Raw genomic sequence first — 15,728 nt, 5'->3', positions numbered from 1 at the left:
CTCACCTGCTGTCATGGAACTATGAAGAAAACTCTGTGTGGTGGGATTAACACATAGGACACGTAAAATGTTTGGATCCAGAGTGGATGTGGTGTCACAATTTTTGCTCTTAAAAGCTTAATTTTTTTAGGTTGGTGATCATGACTGTTAAGCATAAAATCAAAACAGCGAGGAAATAGTGCCAAAAGTAGAAGGTATTTGGCTTGGATGCCCTTAAGTTTTCCTTCAGAAATAGTCTTGTCTGACAGGTTAAATCTACTGACATGATCGCTAGCAAAATATTTTTAACAGCTGTTTGCCTCATGTCACCTTTTCCTCACCAAGAGGACATACTGTCATATTAATATTCTTCCTAACTAAAACATCAGTTGCAAATTGCAGTTAAAAGACACAGCTGCAACATGAAAGTTAAAGACAGATTAAGTATCTTGCCTCTCAACACCAGGCTGAATAGAGCAGGGCTTTTCCTGCCTCTTCCATGAGGAAGCAGCAAGACAGAGACAATGGCCTTAATAATGAGAAAAAAACACTCTTCTTTATAAAATATCCCCTGACCACTGGAGAGATGAAGTACTTGCCACTGTGATTCAGTCAGTATTTTTCTTGTCTAATCTCAACTTTATGAGTTTACACAGGCTTTCTTAACAATTCAGTGTGTTTATTTCTTTTTAACAAGGAATCTTATGGTCTCTCATTCACTTACAGGCCACCCTGTTAGTTTTTCTATACTTCGTTATGAAAACGAGCAATTGTTTCTAATAAAACCTTGGAAATTTGTGCATGTGCTTGAACCTAGCCATAACAGTTATTAAAGCACTGACAAGGATTTGAAGAGATTTAAAAAGGATGATAAAAGATTCAAAGACTCTGCATCTTTTATCTCAAATGATATTCTAAGCCATGTTATTAAATCATGTCTAATTTAAATGCTAAATATGTGAAACATTTTAACTGGTAGAGGCTAATATATATATATATGAAAAACATCTCCTAGAACTTCTTTTGTGTGTTCTATCAGAAATAAAATTTATCCAGATTCTAACTTAATAATTCTTCCTCATCTGCAGTAATCAATAAACACTCAGTAAAGATATCTAAATTCTTTGTAGACCATCAGTGGTTCATAGGCACTTCCAGGTGGCCTGTGGAGCAATTCTTCTCAAGTATTTGTCAGTCTTTAGTCAGCGTCTGCTTTACCAAAAAAAAAAAAAAAAAAAAGCAATCTAAGAGCTTTCAGAAGGATTTTGGAACACTTCCCTGCTTGTCTGCTTCACATTCTTCTCTCTTGTGTATTTCTCACCTGGGAATTTAATTACAGTAAAATTTGCTTTTACAGGAGAAGTAGCATTGCACAGGATAGTACTACTATCCCTAGAGGGTACTATGCCCCTAGAGGGGCAGTCTTGCAAAAAGAAATCTCTGGTGAATTCCTGTGTGGAAATTGATTCAGACATAAGGTGGACATGTTCCAGAAGAGTGGCTGATTCACCTCACAATGCACAGTAACTGTATCTCTGCTCTTTTCTCAGTGTGCACTTGGGGGCTCCTCAGGTATACATATACTCACCTCTGCTGAATTCAGCAGAAAACAGAAGTATAAGCAATTTTTAAAGCTGCTAAACTGAATCATGTTATTGTGAACTTTAAACATAAAGCAAGTCTGGTACAAATTGACTTTTAACTGCACCGCTAGTTAAAAGCCCTTATATATTTTCCAGCATTTCATCCACACACAGATCATTGCTGCCAACTGCCTCAAAAAAGAAGAAAACTGCCCTTATCATGTCAGAGGTCTAAGAAACCTTTCATTCTCTCCAATAGTCCCAGTTACTCCTGGACTGCACAAACACATCCTTCAGATTGTCCACAACCTTCCAAAGGTGAAAGCAGATAAAACAAATGGAGAGAAGGAGCAAACAGGGTTACATGCTGTTTAACATGTATTCACCTCAGTATTTATAAAAGAGATGTATAATGGCATGTAAACGCAAAATGTAAATGGAAGGGAAATGGAGTAAGAAGAACCAAGCATGTTGGAGAAAGATGAACACAGAAGTGACACCGCTGGAGAGACCATCTTGGGAAACAGATGAAAAACTGACAGTTAACAGATGGATGGCAAGAGAGGAGGCAAGAAGTGGCTGTAACTGGTGAAGGGACAAAAGTAACGTCCCATCCCCAAAGGTCATGAGTTATAACAGACACCTTATGTCATGATCTGTGTTCACAGATCATAATGTCCCTACAGGGCTTCAGCTAAGCCTCTACTTCCAAAGTGCTTATTACCTCTCTAGAGGGTGCTCCAGGATGAAATCCTACCATTGCTGAGCAATGAGCTAGGAAGCAGAGATGGCTTCTGACTTATGTATCTCTGCTAGCGGATGGCAAGATGTCTGCCACTGCCGCTGGGGGCTCTTTGATGCTTAAGCTGGAGAGGTTCATTTCCTTTCATTAATTTCCACAGCCCATAAAGGTACTTCCAGGAGATCCTAATGACTAGGTGACATAATTATAATTCCTCTCTTCCACAGATATTTTCTGTACCAGACAGTAAGATTTAATTCTCCTTATTACCTCTCCAAAGAAGGATTCTACCTGTCTTCCATATGAGTTTAAAGCCCTAATGTGTGAATAACAGTAATGTAAGCTGAGTGGTCAGCATTCCCTGAAATACCTTCATACTGTTTCATAGTGGCTCAGGAGTTACTTGGACTTGCGTAGTTTGGTTTAAACAGAACACATCTTTAACTGTGGCGCACACACACACTGTATCCTGAGTAATTTTTATGAGATTCTCACCGATTTCTGTGGGAGCCTGACTGAATCACACATGAACAATGACTGAATCAAAACCTCAGGACTTGGTTCACCGGAGACTTAAATGCAGAAGTAGAATCCCTGAGTTCACTTCCGGAGTTCAAAAGAAGTCTAAAATTAACCACTAACATTTTGAATGGAAGTTCACGCGACTTGACTCATTCAAGTAAGTCTTCTCATCTTCCAGTATCCAAAGTAGAAAACTGTGGTGACTGCAGCATCCCCTGACTTTGAAACAGTACTATGAGCCCTGCAGTCACAGCATCTTCAAATTCAGCGTGAACTGCAAAATCACCTGAGTCCCCAGGCAGTCTGCCCATTCATTGCAAATATCTGTACTAGCAACACCAAGGTCTACATTGTATCCATGTACATTTAAATCAGCTGGAATCACAGGAATACTCTCAATTACAAGACTTTTAATCTCATGTTTGATAGCTCTGGAAAGTCTTATTTGAAATTAATAGCCCTGGCAGCACACTACAAAGAATCTCTGGATTTCTAGAACTCCGTCTTTCAAGACTGTATGTAACACCAGCTCATCTGAGAAAACGTCCTTGGGTTCTAGTCACCTTTCACAGATACCCATTAGTGTGTTACAAGTTTAAATATGCAGCTTCCAGTTGCAGCAACATTAATGAAGATCTATGTTTCTGTGTCTTTCCCATCACTGGATTTCAAAATTTACAGACATTAATTCATTTCTGTTTGTAAGGAAGACAAAGCTTTGTAATCCTCATCAACAGGTCAGGAAAATGCTTCCAGAATGATGATGAGGTCAGTGCAGCAGAGTGCAAACAGAAACTGTAAGCTTGTAAGCAAGGACTGGATTCAATACTTCTAAAGTATCGTAGCTATTCTTTAGTAATGCCTCACTGCCATTACAACCCCAAATTTCCAAGGGGGAGTAGTTCCACTTGAGACAGCTGGATGTGCATTTCTGGACAGATGACAGGGAAGACAATAAAGAATTGTTAAGGAAACTCTTTTATATTCACCCACCCATGAACATTTTGGCTACACAAGGTTATTTTCCAACAGGGAGTTAAGAGCAGTCAGCGCTAGTCAACACTGATGCATTTTCAGTCCTCAGTTTACAAGGACAGAAAAATTGCTGATGACAACTGTGTGTTATTTTCTGTTTCCTCATATTCTGATCAGCATCACACAGAGAAAGGCATGAGCCCAGATGACCTTAGCAGTGCCCTAGACTACGCTGCAAAGAGATCATATCTCACAGCTTTTTTTTTTTTGGTGGGATTCCAGCTATAAGTAACCAAGGTCTCTACCCCACCTACCAATATATGCAAACTTAAAACTTTTACATGCCCTTCTGATTCCCTTTCTGTGCAGACAGTGACTTAAAAGGAAACCCTCTGGCTCACTGTTACATAGACAAGGTCAGAGTTACACCATGTACTTCTTTCTGCACCTGGCAGCTTTGCAGAAATGAGAGCCAAAGAACTAGTGCAGACAGCTCCAGCAGCAACTATCCATAGCGGGAATGCCTCTGCACAAGGGTCGCAGTTAGGAGAAGGCACCTCAAGCTGCAATTCGACCCATTTATGTGTGGCCTGAGTGAGTACTGACTTTGATTAAATATTCCATGCTGCTGCAAACTAATTCTACTTCAAACAGAGGTTTCTTCAAGAACGTGTACATATGTGGGTGTTGGAGTGTAGGAGAACGTATGCAGATTTGAAAACAGGATGACCTGACTTTCCTTTTAATTCCAGCTCATCACAACTTGCCAGAAAACATTGCCCCTTAACAGCTGTTTCACAACCCAAATAAAAAAGAGCTGGCAATTTCAAGCTAGCCAATGTTGACAATGCTAACTGCCAATGTTACGTGCCTGACCCTCACTGGCAGCTGCAGTGGATGCTCAGAAATCTTGTGTATGGAAGTAGGAACTACTGAATTTTTCACTCAAATATTACACAAAAGAATTTCTGATGATTTTGATCTTAAACTGTTTGAGGAATAGAAGCTAAATAAGGACTTCAGGGCTGTGAACAGAGATTCCACACACACTCAGAATTCAGAGGCATGTGGACTGAACTGTGAGAGAAATACTCACCAAAGCTGTTCACCATGTTAACAGAATTCTAGGCTCCAGTGCTGTGAAATCAGCCTTTCATTAGCATCAAATTCTCTCCACTGTTTTCTAGAAAGGGAAAAAAGTAAAAATTTGGGAACAATTAATTTTTCAGTGAGCTCTGCTAGTAGTGCAAGTGCTTCTCCATCAACCCTTCTTTTAAATTATTTTTCTAATAATGGCATGCAGACACTTACATCTGTTAAGTTACAGAGGTAATTTGCACCCACTTAGAGCTCCATTTGGAGAGGTATAAAAATAGCCTGGAAACAGGAATCTGGCCCATTCCTTAGAATTATTATTAGAAATATTACCAGAATAATTATTTTAGTTTCAGTAAAAACCATGATAATCAGGCAGAAATGTGCCTTTCAGCATTCTGTGACAATCTCTTTTGCTATCAGAGATATGGACTTGGTTTCTGCCAAGGTTCCGCTCACTCTTTCATACTACGCCTATTCTCCTCAGCTGACCCTTTCAAAAGAACGTAATAATTTAGGAAAAAAGCAAAATCTCTCAAGATTCCAAGACACTTCAAGACTCAAATTCACTGAACTGTCCATTTCAATTAACGTCCTTGATGATAGAATTTGCATGTCTGCTATCATTATTTCACAAGAATGTCAGTATACAATGTGTGTTTTCTTCTATGGTTAATATTCCTGTATAGTGGCCCATAAACACAGAATATTATGGATGCAGTAATACAGCACTTAAAGAAAGGGAACTGAGTAATAGTTTTCACCACAAATAGCTCATTCATATGTCAGTCCTAATGGGGTTACTGGATCACAGAAATAGTACTGATGCCTTTCACTTCTGCATTGTTTCTAAATAATGTCCCAAAATTTTGATTTCTGGGATAATCTAGTCCCTATTTGGGGAAAATTTATTTTACCTATAGTAGTTATTTTGTTAAGTTTCTGTTAGCTGTGTTTATTTGAATTATAGACTGGTGGATATTTTGCCTGTAATTGTACCCATATGAAATCTGGTGATACATATTTCATTTAAATAGGAGCTACAGTCTGCTCTGTGATTTGTAGTACCTTGTGCAACCTGCTCTAGGTGTCCCTGCCTTGGCAGGGGACTGGACTAGATGATCTCCAGAGGTCACTTTCAAACCTAATGATTCTGTGACACCATTACCATCAACTTTCAGCAAAGCTGAATTTTCTCAGTTCATTACAGTTTCCTTATTTAATAGTAAGATTCCTTCCTTCACATATATTGTGAGAATATATGCAAAGATTTTTTTCTAAATATTAAACACTTAATCATAGAATTAGAATTGTAAATCTTTGTTGTACCATACAGTAGCTTTTCAATATTTGCATCTATTTACTCAAAGATTTTTTCTAAAGAAAGCTAGAATGAATTAGTCTTATGTTAAGCCCCAAATCAAGCAATAATTTTTTATTTTTCCTTTTCTCAAAGATTTTGCAGAATGCTATACAAATAAACACCTTTGCAAAACTGAACGAGCAATGTCTGCTTATGGCTACCAATAAAAGCATCATGACATTTTGTGAGTAAATGCTTGATTTACGATACAAACGCTGCAAAAATACACATCTTCATTAAAACCTTGTAAATGGACAAGTTCAAACTTTTTGTAAGTAAATGCCATAAGGACAACAGAGCTTTTCTCCAGGAATTCTTCCACATTCCTTTTGCAATACTCTGGAACAAGACTAGAATATTCTGGCACTGGGAATGTTGCTCCCTCTGTAAAATTCACTCCAGAATTTCTGTGACAGCTAATTGTGGAAGGTAAGCAGAGAAGATGAACTGACACTGTCTGAACAGATTCAAGTGAGCAGCAAAATTAAGGGTTTTGTAGCCAAACTATTCATATCATCCCTCTCTGCAGTTACAGCTGTCAGAGCCGTAGTAGTAGTCCACATGGCAGCTACAACTCAAACATCACTAGGCTTGATATGAACCTTGCGTGACAATGTATCAAATTGAACAGTCAGTACCATAATTGTATCATAACTTCCCTTAAAATACAGGGCAATCACACTGTCCCAAATTCTTTTAAAAGAAACATAATGAAATTAAAACTTTCCACAACATGTTATTTTCAGTAAGAGTGCAACACCTCACTAAGCAAATGTGTGTAAGTGGGGAAATTACATTCATACCAGCTGAGTTACAGCACTGTAGTTTTACACTCACCTTCTACTATGCCCTAAGATTTCCTTCTTTGCTCTCCTCATTAATCAGTTCTTTCAGACACGCCTGTATTTTTTACATCACTCTTAAAGAAGTCCTCTCTTCAGGATATATATGCAAAACAGTTAACAAGTAATTATGAAAAACAGTTAAGTGTGATTACTGCACTTTGGTGACAAGACAATATGTTCCTCTCTGCCAAACTATCTGCACTTCAAGAGTGCCATCAACATAGCCTACAAGAATAGGAAGTCAGCAAAGAAAACTATCAGAAGAAAGGAATGTCAGAATTAAGCGTCTGCATGTAGGTTGCTGTTTATCTAGAAAGCAGAAATGCAGACCATCCTCCTCTACATAAAACAACACTTAAAAAACATGATAATGCAAGTGAGAGGCCTCACAGGAATCCAACACTAAATAATTTAAGACCTCAAATGAAAGATTCAAGCAACATCTGTGCTGCATAAGAATGCAGATGGTGGTTAGTCACAACTGTGGGCTAACTGGCATACCAGCCATGTCACAGCCAAGACCCTGGAGCATACTGCATTGGCTGTCTGCTGAATCTGCTGTGCTTGGCAGCGCCAGTCATTCTCTGATTAAGGAGCATTCACAAGTGTTACTTTCGAACACAAAGACTGGTGGACATTCGTGAGGAACACAGCTCACCTTCACAGTTTTGTGATCACAGCTCTGATTTTAAAATGTACTATTGTGTAGAGGATTGGTTTAGAGTTTCTATCACAACCTCACTACAGAAAAGTGGGAACACACTTGCAGAGAGGCCACACAACCTCCAGTCCAATCTTGCTGTCACCAATACCTAAGCCAGCTCAGTTACCCCCACATTTCATAACGTCACAGTACAAGTAACCCTTGATTATATGCAGATGCAGAAGACAAGGAAAATCAAGAAAACTTCTTTCCTCAGCACTCTTTTTTTTTCAAAGCCTTCACCCCAAGGATCCATGGATTTAATCTGGGGCAGTTTACATATCCTGGGAGAAGACTGAACTTCCTGGGAAGAGCTGCTAGCTCAGCTGGCTCCTTATGGGAAGCATTTGAACCTCCCCACACTTAACTATTCGAGGCATCTCAAGTAATTTCTTTTGTTTACAATGAACAGCTCTTCATTACTCCTAGGCAGAGGCTGTTGGTGTTTGGCCAGAGGGCTGCCCTGACAGAGCACTTCACCCCTGGCAGCTCTTGCCAGTGAAGGTACATGCCAGCTGAAGGGACTACACCTCAGCCAGCCACCCCATGCTGGAGGACACATGCAGGATGGTGAAGTGCTGACATCTTAAGAGAGACATGATGTTACCTGAGGTCAAATTCACAGGAGAAGACAGGTTTCTCCTTAATCTTATGCACACTTTTGTGAATATATCATTCCTGGACTTTCTTCAGTTCAGACTGTCAGTCATGACACAATAGCAGTGCCTCAAATTAATCACAACCTTTCTGGATCAAGTGCTTCTTTAGGGGCTTCCACAATCACCATCCCTTTTCCTGTCATTCCATTCCCACCCCTCCTAGGATTTCTGGCTTCACTTGTTTAGATCTGACATTACATTCTGAAATTTCAGTGAATTAATGAAGAATCAACCCTTTGTGGCTTGAATCTTGATTGTGGAAAAACAAATCAATTAAAAAAAAAAAGGCAAAAAAAAAAAAAAAGCTTTGCTTCAACTCCGAAACACCCAATACACAGTGGTTGTTCTTAGCTCCCTCTTTGCCCTAAAACCTGAAGCATATTCATTCATGTCCCACTGAGTGTAAAATAAAAGCAGTAAGGGAATCAAACTGAATTTTAGCCCGACGAAAACATATCTGAATTAGGAACTTTGACTACTGAAAAGTATACAGAACAGTGTTGTATTACACGACCGCTACTACAATACTCTATTTATAAAATTGAAAATTTATTTAATAAAAATCCATTCTTCATAATAATAAAAATATGACATAACCAAGGCCCACCAAACCATTTATTCTCTTAAAGTATCTCACTGCAGTGATATAAACTAGTGGAAATGTGGTCTTTTATTGAATAATACAAAAAATATCCTTAATTTTTATTTTTACTTTGTTCAGGAGTATATCAAATGCATCAGCTTCATCAGCCAAAATCTAATAAAATGGAAGTCGGAAGTATTTCACAAATCAAGATTAATCTTCTTGGCAATAGTTGTAAAGCAAAAGTACTGTTTGGACTTCTGTAAGTATGTGATAATAATTTATATACCATACCACTTATTGTCTTCCAATTCCCATGAGAACATATTACAGAATCCAGTTTTCTATTATATGATGTGCATCATTCTAACATACATAAAACACCTGGTTTAATAAATGCACTTCTGTAGTATGTAATGTCTTTGCCTTCCAGAGAAAGATCACTACTGGAGCCTACTTAAGGTCGAGCTCAAGAACAGAAAACATTCATGAAGCTTCGCAAAACTTTTATCAAGAGTGAGCTAAACACTGAGGTTTTGATGAAGCCTGAAAATAAGTCAATGGAATATAACTTCAAGTCCTACTGTGTGTACCCTGGGAAGTCTGAGCTCTTATTCCACAGGATTAAGAAAGAAAGCTGGACATTACTCAGATCTCCAGGATTTAAATATGTTAACAGAATTCTCTGAGAAAGCTTTTTACATTGCAATTAGCTACTTTCATTACTCTTTCATTTTTATAGGAGCCAAGCACATCCAGCTTGAGGAAAAACAACAAAGAATGAAAGTGTCACCGTGACTGGGTACCAACCATGAGACTTCAAAATGTTTTGCAGGATTATAGAGGTGGGACTACCATGCACTCTGATTTCTATGGCAAGTTTATTTTAGGATTTTTTTCCTCAAGAAAATTCAGGATCTGATGTTTCACCTTTTCCAGGTACAAAGCTACTTCTGATTTCAGTAGAAGAGGGCTCAAAAGTTAGAATTCTTTTTTTTTTTTTTTGGGGGGGGGGGAGATGGCAGAGAAAACAGAGAAAAGGAGAGAAGAAAGCACTGGATTAACTTTCAGAATTATGACAACGTAATTAACACCCACTGAGCAATGTCCTTCAGCTTTTGGTGAAAGGTCTGCAATAGATACAGACATCCACATGGACAAGCATATTGCTTATGACAGACATGTGGCAGAGGGAGAATGCAAACCTGTTACCTAATGGCAGTGAAGGGGAGTATTTCACTCAGAAGGGCTCAAGTTCTCTATTTATAGTTCAAATAAAGTAGAAGCAAGCATAATGTGATGCCTCTTAAACTGCCTGCCAATGACATCAGTGATTACCAGAACGACTGGGTGGATCACCCATCAGTCAGTACTTCAGTTTTACTCTTTCACACCCCAAATAAACTCAGGAAAGTATTTACTTATACCTGAAGGGAAGAACCAAAGCAAAAGTGCAGCAAACTGGGTCAAAATAGAGCAGCCCACAGCAGTCTCATACAGTCAGACTTTCTGAAGTAGGTCTTAAATAGCAGCTGGCAGAAATGCACTGTTCATACCCAGAAAGTCTTTCATTCCCTCTTCAGATGAATACCTTGTGCCATTTTCCATACAGTGTGCAGCTCTGCACAGAAAAACATCAAAATGAAGAAACTAAAGAAAATAATATTTTAAGATAATTTTGCTCACCTGTATGATGTTTTTAAGTGCAGTATGAAAATGGCCAAGAACTATAAGCTGCAACAATTGGCGGACATTTTTTTTCTTTCTTTCCTAGATACGTTTTTTAGTAAAATTATCCTTAAAACGTACAGTGAAACATTGCTGTTTGTCAAATTTAAAATGCATATAAGAAAATTATTAAATGTCCAGTTCATGCAAGTGCATATATTCCTTTTAAGTACTTGGGTACAAAAATAATTTTGCTATACTGGCATATGAAACATTTATTTAGGCATTTTAAAATAGATTCTGGTGGTAACAAAATTATGGTCTTTGCCTCACTTATTTTCAGGAGTTCATAAGAGCATTCCCTCTGCAACACAAAAGAGCTGAAGCGTTGCTCCTTCATCAGCTTAGAAGTCTGCAATATATGGAACTCCCAGAGGATTAGGAACAAAAATTTGATGCTTGATGCAGACTTCTCTCATCGATGGGCTGATTCAAAGCTGCCTGAAACTCTTTTTCTAGCCTTTAATGGAGTTTGGATCAGATGCCAAAACTCCCACAAACCAACCAACCAACCAACCAACCAACCAACCAACCACAGAAGAATAAGGCAGCACAGATGCTATAAATACTCCCTGCACTGAGCAGTCCCTGTACAGGTAGTCACTTGCAAGACTCAGTCCAAACCTGGATGCCCACAATGGAAAGTACACAAGCACATAAATCACTCTCCATTTCAACTGTCAGTGTGTGACTGCTTTGTAAGATGTCTTCTTAGACAACACGTGTGTCACCCAGTATATTATGCAACAGAAAAATTAAACATTTAAAGGTTCCTTTTCTACACTGGCTGTGTCTCTTAATTCATTTAACAGCAACGATCTCCCAGGATTCTCTTAGAAAAGTAAATGGGTTAAACTGATGAGGTATTTTTAATGTGTGTTGACAAAGGTCCAGCATGAATGTACAGATACATGAGCTAAATTGGAAACTACTCTGCTCATCCTCACTAGAAATTTCTCTTTCATTATTTAATTCTTCCATTTTTTAACATTATATTATGTAGAAAGAAGTATGTCAAATACTGATATACTGGGAAAACATTTGTGCATTTTCTACAAAATCACATTGAAGCAGCCATGGAAAATGTATTTATTTTATTTTCACACTTCCTTTACACTTAGTTTCTACAGTGTTTTTCCTTTTCTTCCCCTACTTTCATTGTAGGGTGCACAGAAAGAGGAAAGGAAAAATAACATTTTGTCCTATTGGTTGTTGAAAACTTTAGAGGATGACCTTGATGGAGGATCAGCCTAACACCCTTAAGTCATTACCTGTTTTATGCCTCTTTCTACCTAGTGATAAACTTGAAGTAAAAGACATCTTGCAGGTAATCATGTGCTGCATGTCCTCGTGTTTCTCTGAGCTGTAGACAGAACACAACATTGGTTCTGCTGCCTCCTGCTAATAAAAATGATTCTTCCACCTTTTTATCTACATTTGCCTCGTGTCAGAGTTTATGACATTCTGATACTTCTTGCCAGGCTGCACCCTCTTGATCTCCCCAAGGGCAGCACGACTTAACAGAGCAACAGGAATGTAAGAAGAGGAGTACTGGCTATGGCAACATGACAAGTTGCTCCAAGGCAAGCTAGGCTGTCACAGTCTTAGTTTATGTTAATTTTTTTTGTTTATGCTAAACTAAACTGGACTCATTTAGCTATGTTGCAGTAACCTTTTATTTAAATCTTAGTCAGCCAGTTCTGAGTTTATTTTTAACTACGGATCACTGAGGCAGTAAATTGTGAATCCTATCCAGAGTGTCAGAATATATGTAAAACTATTCACAGGGCCTTTCACTTCAGTATATAGCTGTCAATATATGCAAGCAGATATTGTTGAAGGCAGCTTTGCTCTTGAAACACGACTTTTTAATGATGGAAGTCATGGAAGTGCAGATAAGAGCCTCTCCAGTAAGGCAGCAAGGTTTTGTTAAAGAAATCGATACCAGCTTGAACAGCAGCTTGGACAGAGCATTCATGTATGTCAATGATAAAAACCAGTTGAACTATTTTCAATCCCTGTGTTTTTTAGTCCCCACAGTGAGAAGCAAAGAAGTACAGCCTGGAAGAAAAACTCGAATTTGTGATCTTCCTCAGTGATAAATTGCCTATCTTCACCTAAGGATACGAGGTCACATGCATTCTGTATCTGGTACAGGAAGATAACAAAATAATGCCTTCCCAGTCTCACTGAGAACTCAAGTGTTTTCTGAAGGTCAAAAGATGTTTAAAGGATCACATAATATTTTCAGACACCTAATGAGCCCCCATTCCTTCTCAGTAACTTCTCAAATGACATTTCATGCCCCACTGTCATGTAGTGCTTTGACCACATTACTCTTTCACTACAGATCTGTCTGCCCACTTTCTTTCACTACAAATTGCAACTACATTTCAAATCAATTGGGAAGCAACGGCACTGTAATTTAGTCTGCCAACAGTATTATGTTTGTGGTGTAAAGGGATTTTGAGTTTGACCACAGAACCTGGGCAGAAGGAAGAATTCCATTTTGGCAGTCTCAGCAGTTTCAATTTGTGACACCAAACACAGAGCCCAAAAACTTCTGTCAGGAATATACAGAGTGATCATTATGGAAAAAGAAATGTAGGGGAAAGTCACATGTCCTAGAAGCACTGCCAAAATATGATTGAGCCCACTGCAGCTTCCAGCATCTTTCTATAATCATGCCTATTTGTCAGAGAGTGGAAAGAGGCAGAGAAAGAGAACCCGACAGGATTGACATCTCCCCTTCACAGAACACAAACAGTATGATTTGTATTTTTATCAGTGGTAGTACTAACTATAACAATAGCTTCTCACAGAGTTTGCCAAATAGAACTTCAGATTCTCTCCTCTATAGCACACACAAGGGGCCTAACTGGCTCAATACAACGCAAAGCTCTTTTGCCTTCCCTGACTCATCGACACTCATTTGTTTTGATGTGTTGTCTCCTCCTGCTCTAGCCCATCTTCTAGTTTTTGCTCAAGCCTGGCATGTTTCAGACATCTTGCTCTAATAAGGTGATCTCAGCTGATTTGTCCAAAGACAATGCTCATCAAACTCATTTTGTCTCCTGGCAAGCTGCTCTGAAAGCGTTTCTCATGCTAAACTGACACTAATGCAGTCTAACAGCTCTTTTGCCCAGGAAGGTATGACATCATTTCAGCTCTTCTTTCTTTCAAAAAGAAAAGTGAAGAATGGCCTGGGCTTAAGGCATCAGGCTGCGATTAAAAAGTTCACCAAGTGTTCGACTTTCCACACTGCAAGACTTTGCCCAAATGAGCTTCTCTGAACTTTGAATTCCTTTCCTGCGTAACACAGAGATTTATTATTTGGGGTCATGATTAAGATAAAATTATAAATAAATGAGAACTGGAAACTATTATTGTCCATCTCTACTTATAAGCCTAAATAGTAAAAAAAGTAAGTATCTCTATCAGTGTTCCTGCTTGTAGCCTTCACATCTCCAAATTTTCAAGCAGAAATATCCTAAAGCAAAGATCCTGTCATCGGGGACCACACCATACCTGCTGCATCAGTTCAGCTTGGCTTTTGTATCCGTTATGAATTAGTACTCTTTGTACTCTGGTTCGAGACCATCTTAAAAATCTGAATGTGCACAAGTCCCTGGGTCCTGATGAAATCCATCCACGGGTCCTGAAGGAGCTGGCGAATGAAGTTGCAAAGCCACTGTCCATCATATTTGAAAAATAATGGCAGTCAGGTGAAGTTCTCAATGACTGGAAAAAGGCAAATATAACCCCCATTTTCAAGAAGAGGAAAATGGATGACCCGGGGAATTACAGACCAGTCAGTCTCACTTCTGTGCCTGGCAAAATCTGGGAGCAGATTCTCCTGGAAGGCATGCTAAGGCACATGAAAAACAACAAGGTGCTTGGTGACAGCCAGCATGGCTTCACTAAGGGGAAATCCTGCCTGACCAATTTGGTGGCCTTCTAAAATGGGGCTACAGAACTGATGGACAGGGGTAGAGCAGTTGATGTCATCTACCTGGATTTGTGCAAAGTGTTCGACACTGTCCTGCATGACATCCTTGTCTCTAAATTGGAGACATCAATTTGATGGATGGACCACTCAGTGGATAAAGAACTGGCTGGATGGCCACACACAAAGAGTTGTGGTCAATGGCTCAATGTCCAGCTGGAGACCAGTAACGAGTGGTGTCCCTCAGGGATCCGTGTTGGGACCGTTCTTGTTTATCATCTTTGTTGCTGACATGGACAGCGGGATTGAGTGCGCCCTCAGCAAGTTTGCCAATGACACCAAGCTGTGTGGTTCGGTTGATACCCTGGAGGGAAGGAATGCCATCCAGAGGGACCTTGACACACTTGTGGGGTGGGCTGATGCCAACCTCATGAAGTTTAACCATACCAAATGCAAGGTCCTACACCTGGGTCAGAGCAATCCCAGGCACAGCTACAGGTTGGGCAGAGAAGAGATTCAGAGCAGCCCTGTGGAGAAGGACTTGGGGGTGTTCGTTGATGAGAAAATGAACATGAGCCGGCAGTGTGCGCTTGCAGCCCAGAAAGCCAACTGTATCCTGGGCTGCATTAATAGGAGCGTGACCAGCAGGTCGAAGTAGGTGATCCTGCCCCTCTACTCTGCTCTTGTGAGACCTCACCTGGAGTATCGTGTGCAGTTCTGGTGTCCTCAACATTAAAAGGACATGGAACTGTTGGAACAAGTCCAGAGGAGGGCCACAAGATGATAAGGGGACTGGAGCACCTCCTGCATGAGGACAGGCTGGGAAAGTTGGAGGTGTTCAGCCTGGAGAAGAGAAGGCTGCGTGGAGACCTCATAACAGCCTTCCAATATCTGAAGGGGGCCTATAGGGATGCTGTGGAGGGACTCTTCATTAGAGACTGTAGTGATAGGACAAGGGTTAATGGGTTAAAACTTAAACAGGGGAAGTTTAGATTGGATATAAGA

General features: G+C 39.5%; 1 protein-coding gene across 3 annotated transcripts in view; it reads right to left on the bottom strand.

Annotated features, from left to right (window-relative positions):
• GPR149 (G protein-coupled receptor 149) overlaps nucleotides 1-15,728 on the bottom strand; it is a 110,976-nt gene that overhangs the window by 68,637 nt on the left and 26,611 nt on the right. For all 3 annotated transcript variants that reach the window (XM_061452706.1, XM_061452707.1, XM_061452708.1), the window contains exon 2: nucleotides 4,898-4,984. Coding sequence is in view for 2 of the 3 variants with exons in the window: in XM_061452707.1 (XP_061308691.1) it covers nucleotides 4,898-4,913 (16 nt within the window). In the remaining variant the exon portion in view is untranslated. The remainder of the gene's footprint in view (nucleotides 1-4,897; nucleotides 4,985-15,728) is intronic.

This window comes from Pezoporus flaviventris, unplaced genomic scaffold (genome assembly GCF_033815535.1).
Source record: "Pezoporus flaviventris isolate CSIRO_AGI_PZ_B2104156 unplaced genomic scaffold, CSIRO_AGI_Pfla_v1 ptg000013l, whole genome shotgun sequence".
NCBI classification, from domain to species: Eukaryota; Metazoa; Chordata; class Aves; order Psittaciformes; family Psittacidae; genus Pezoporus; species Pezoporus flaviventris.
Note: the sequence above shows the minus strand (reverse complement) of the source record. Positions and strands in the feature narration are given on the sequence as shown.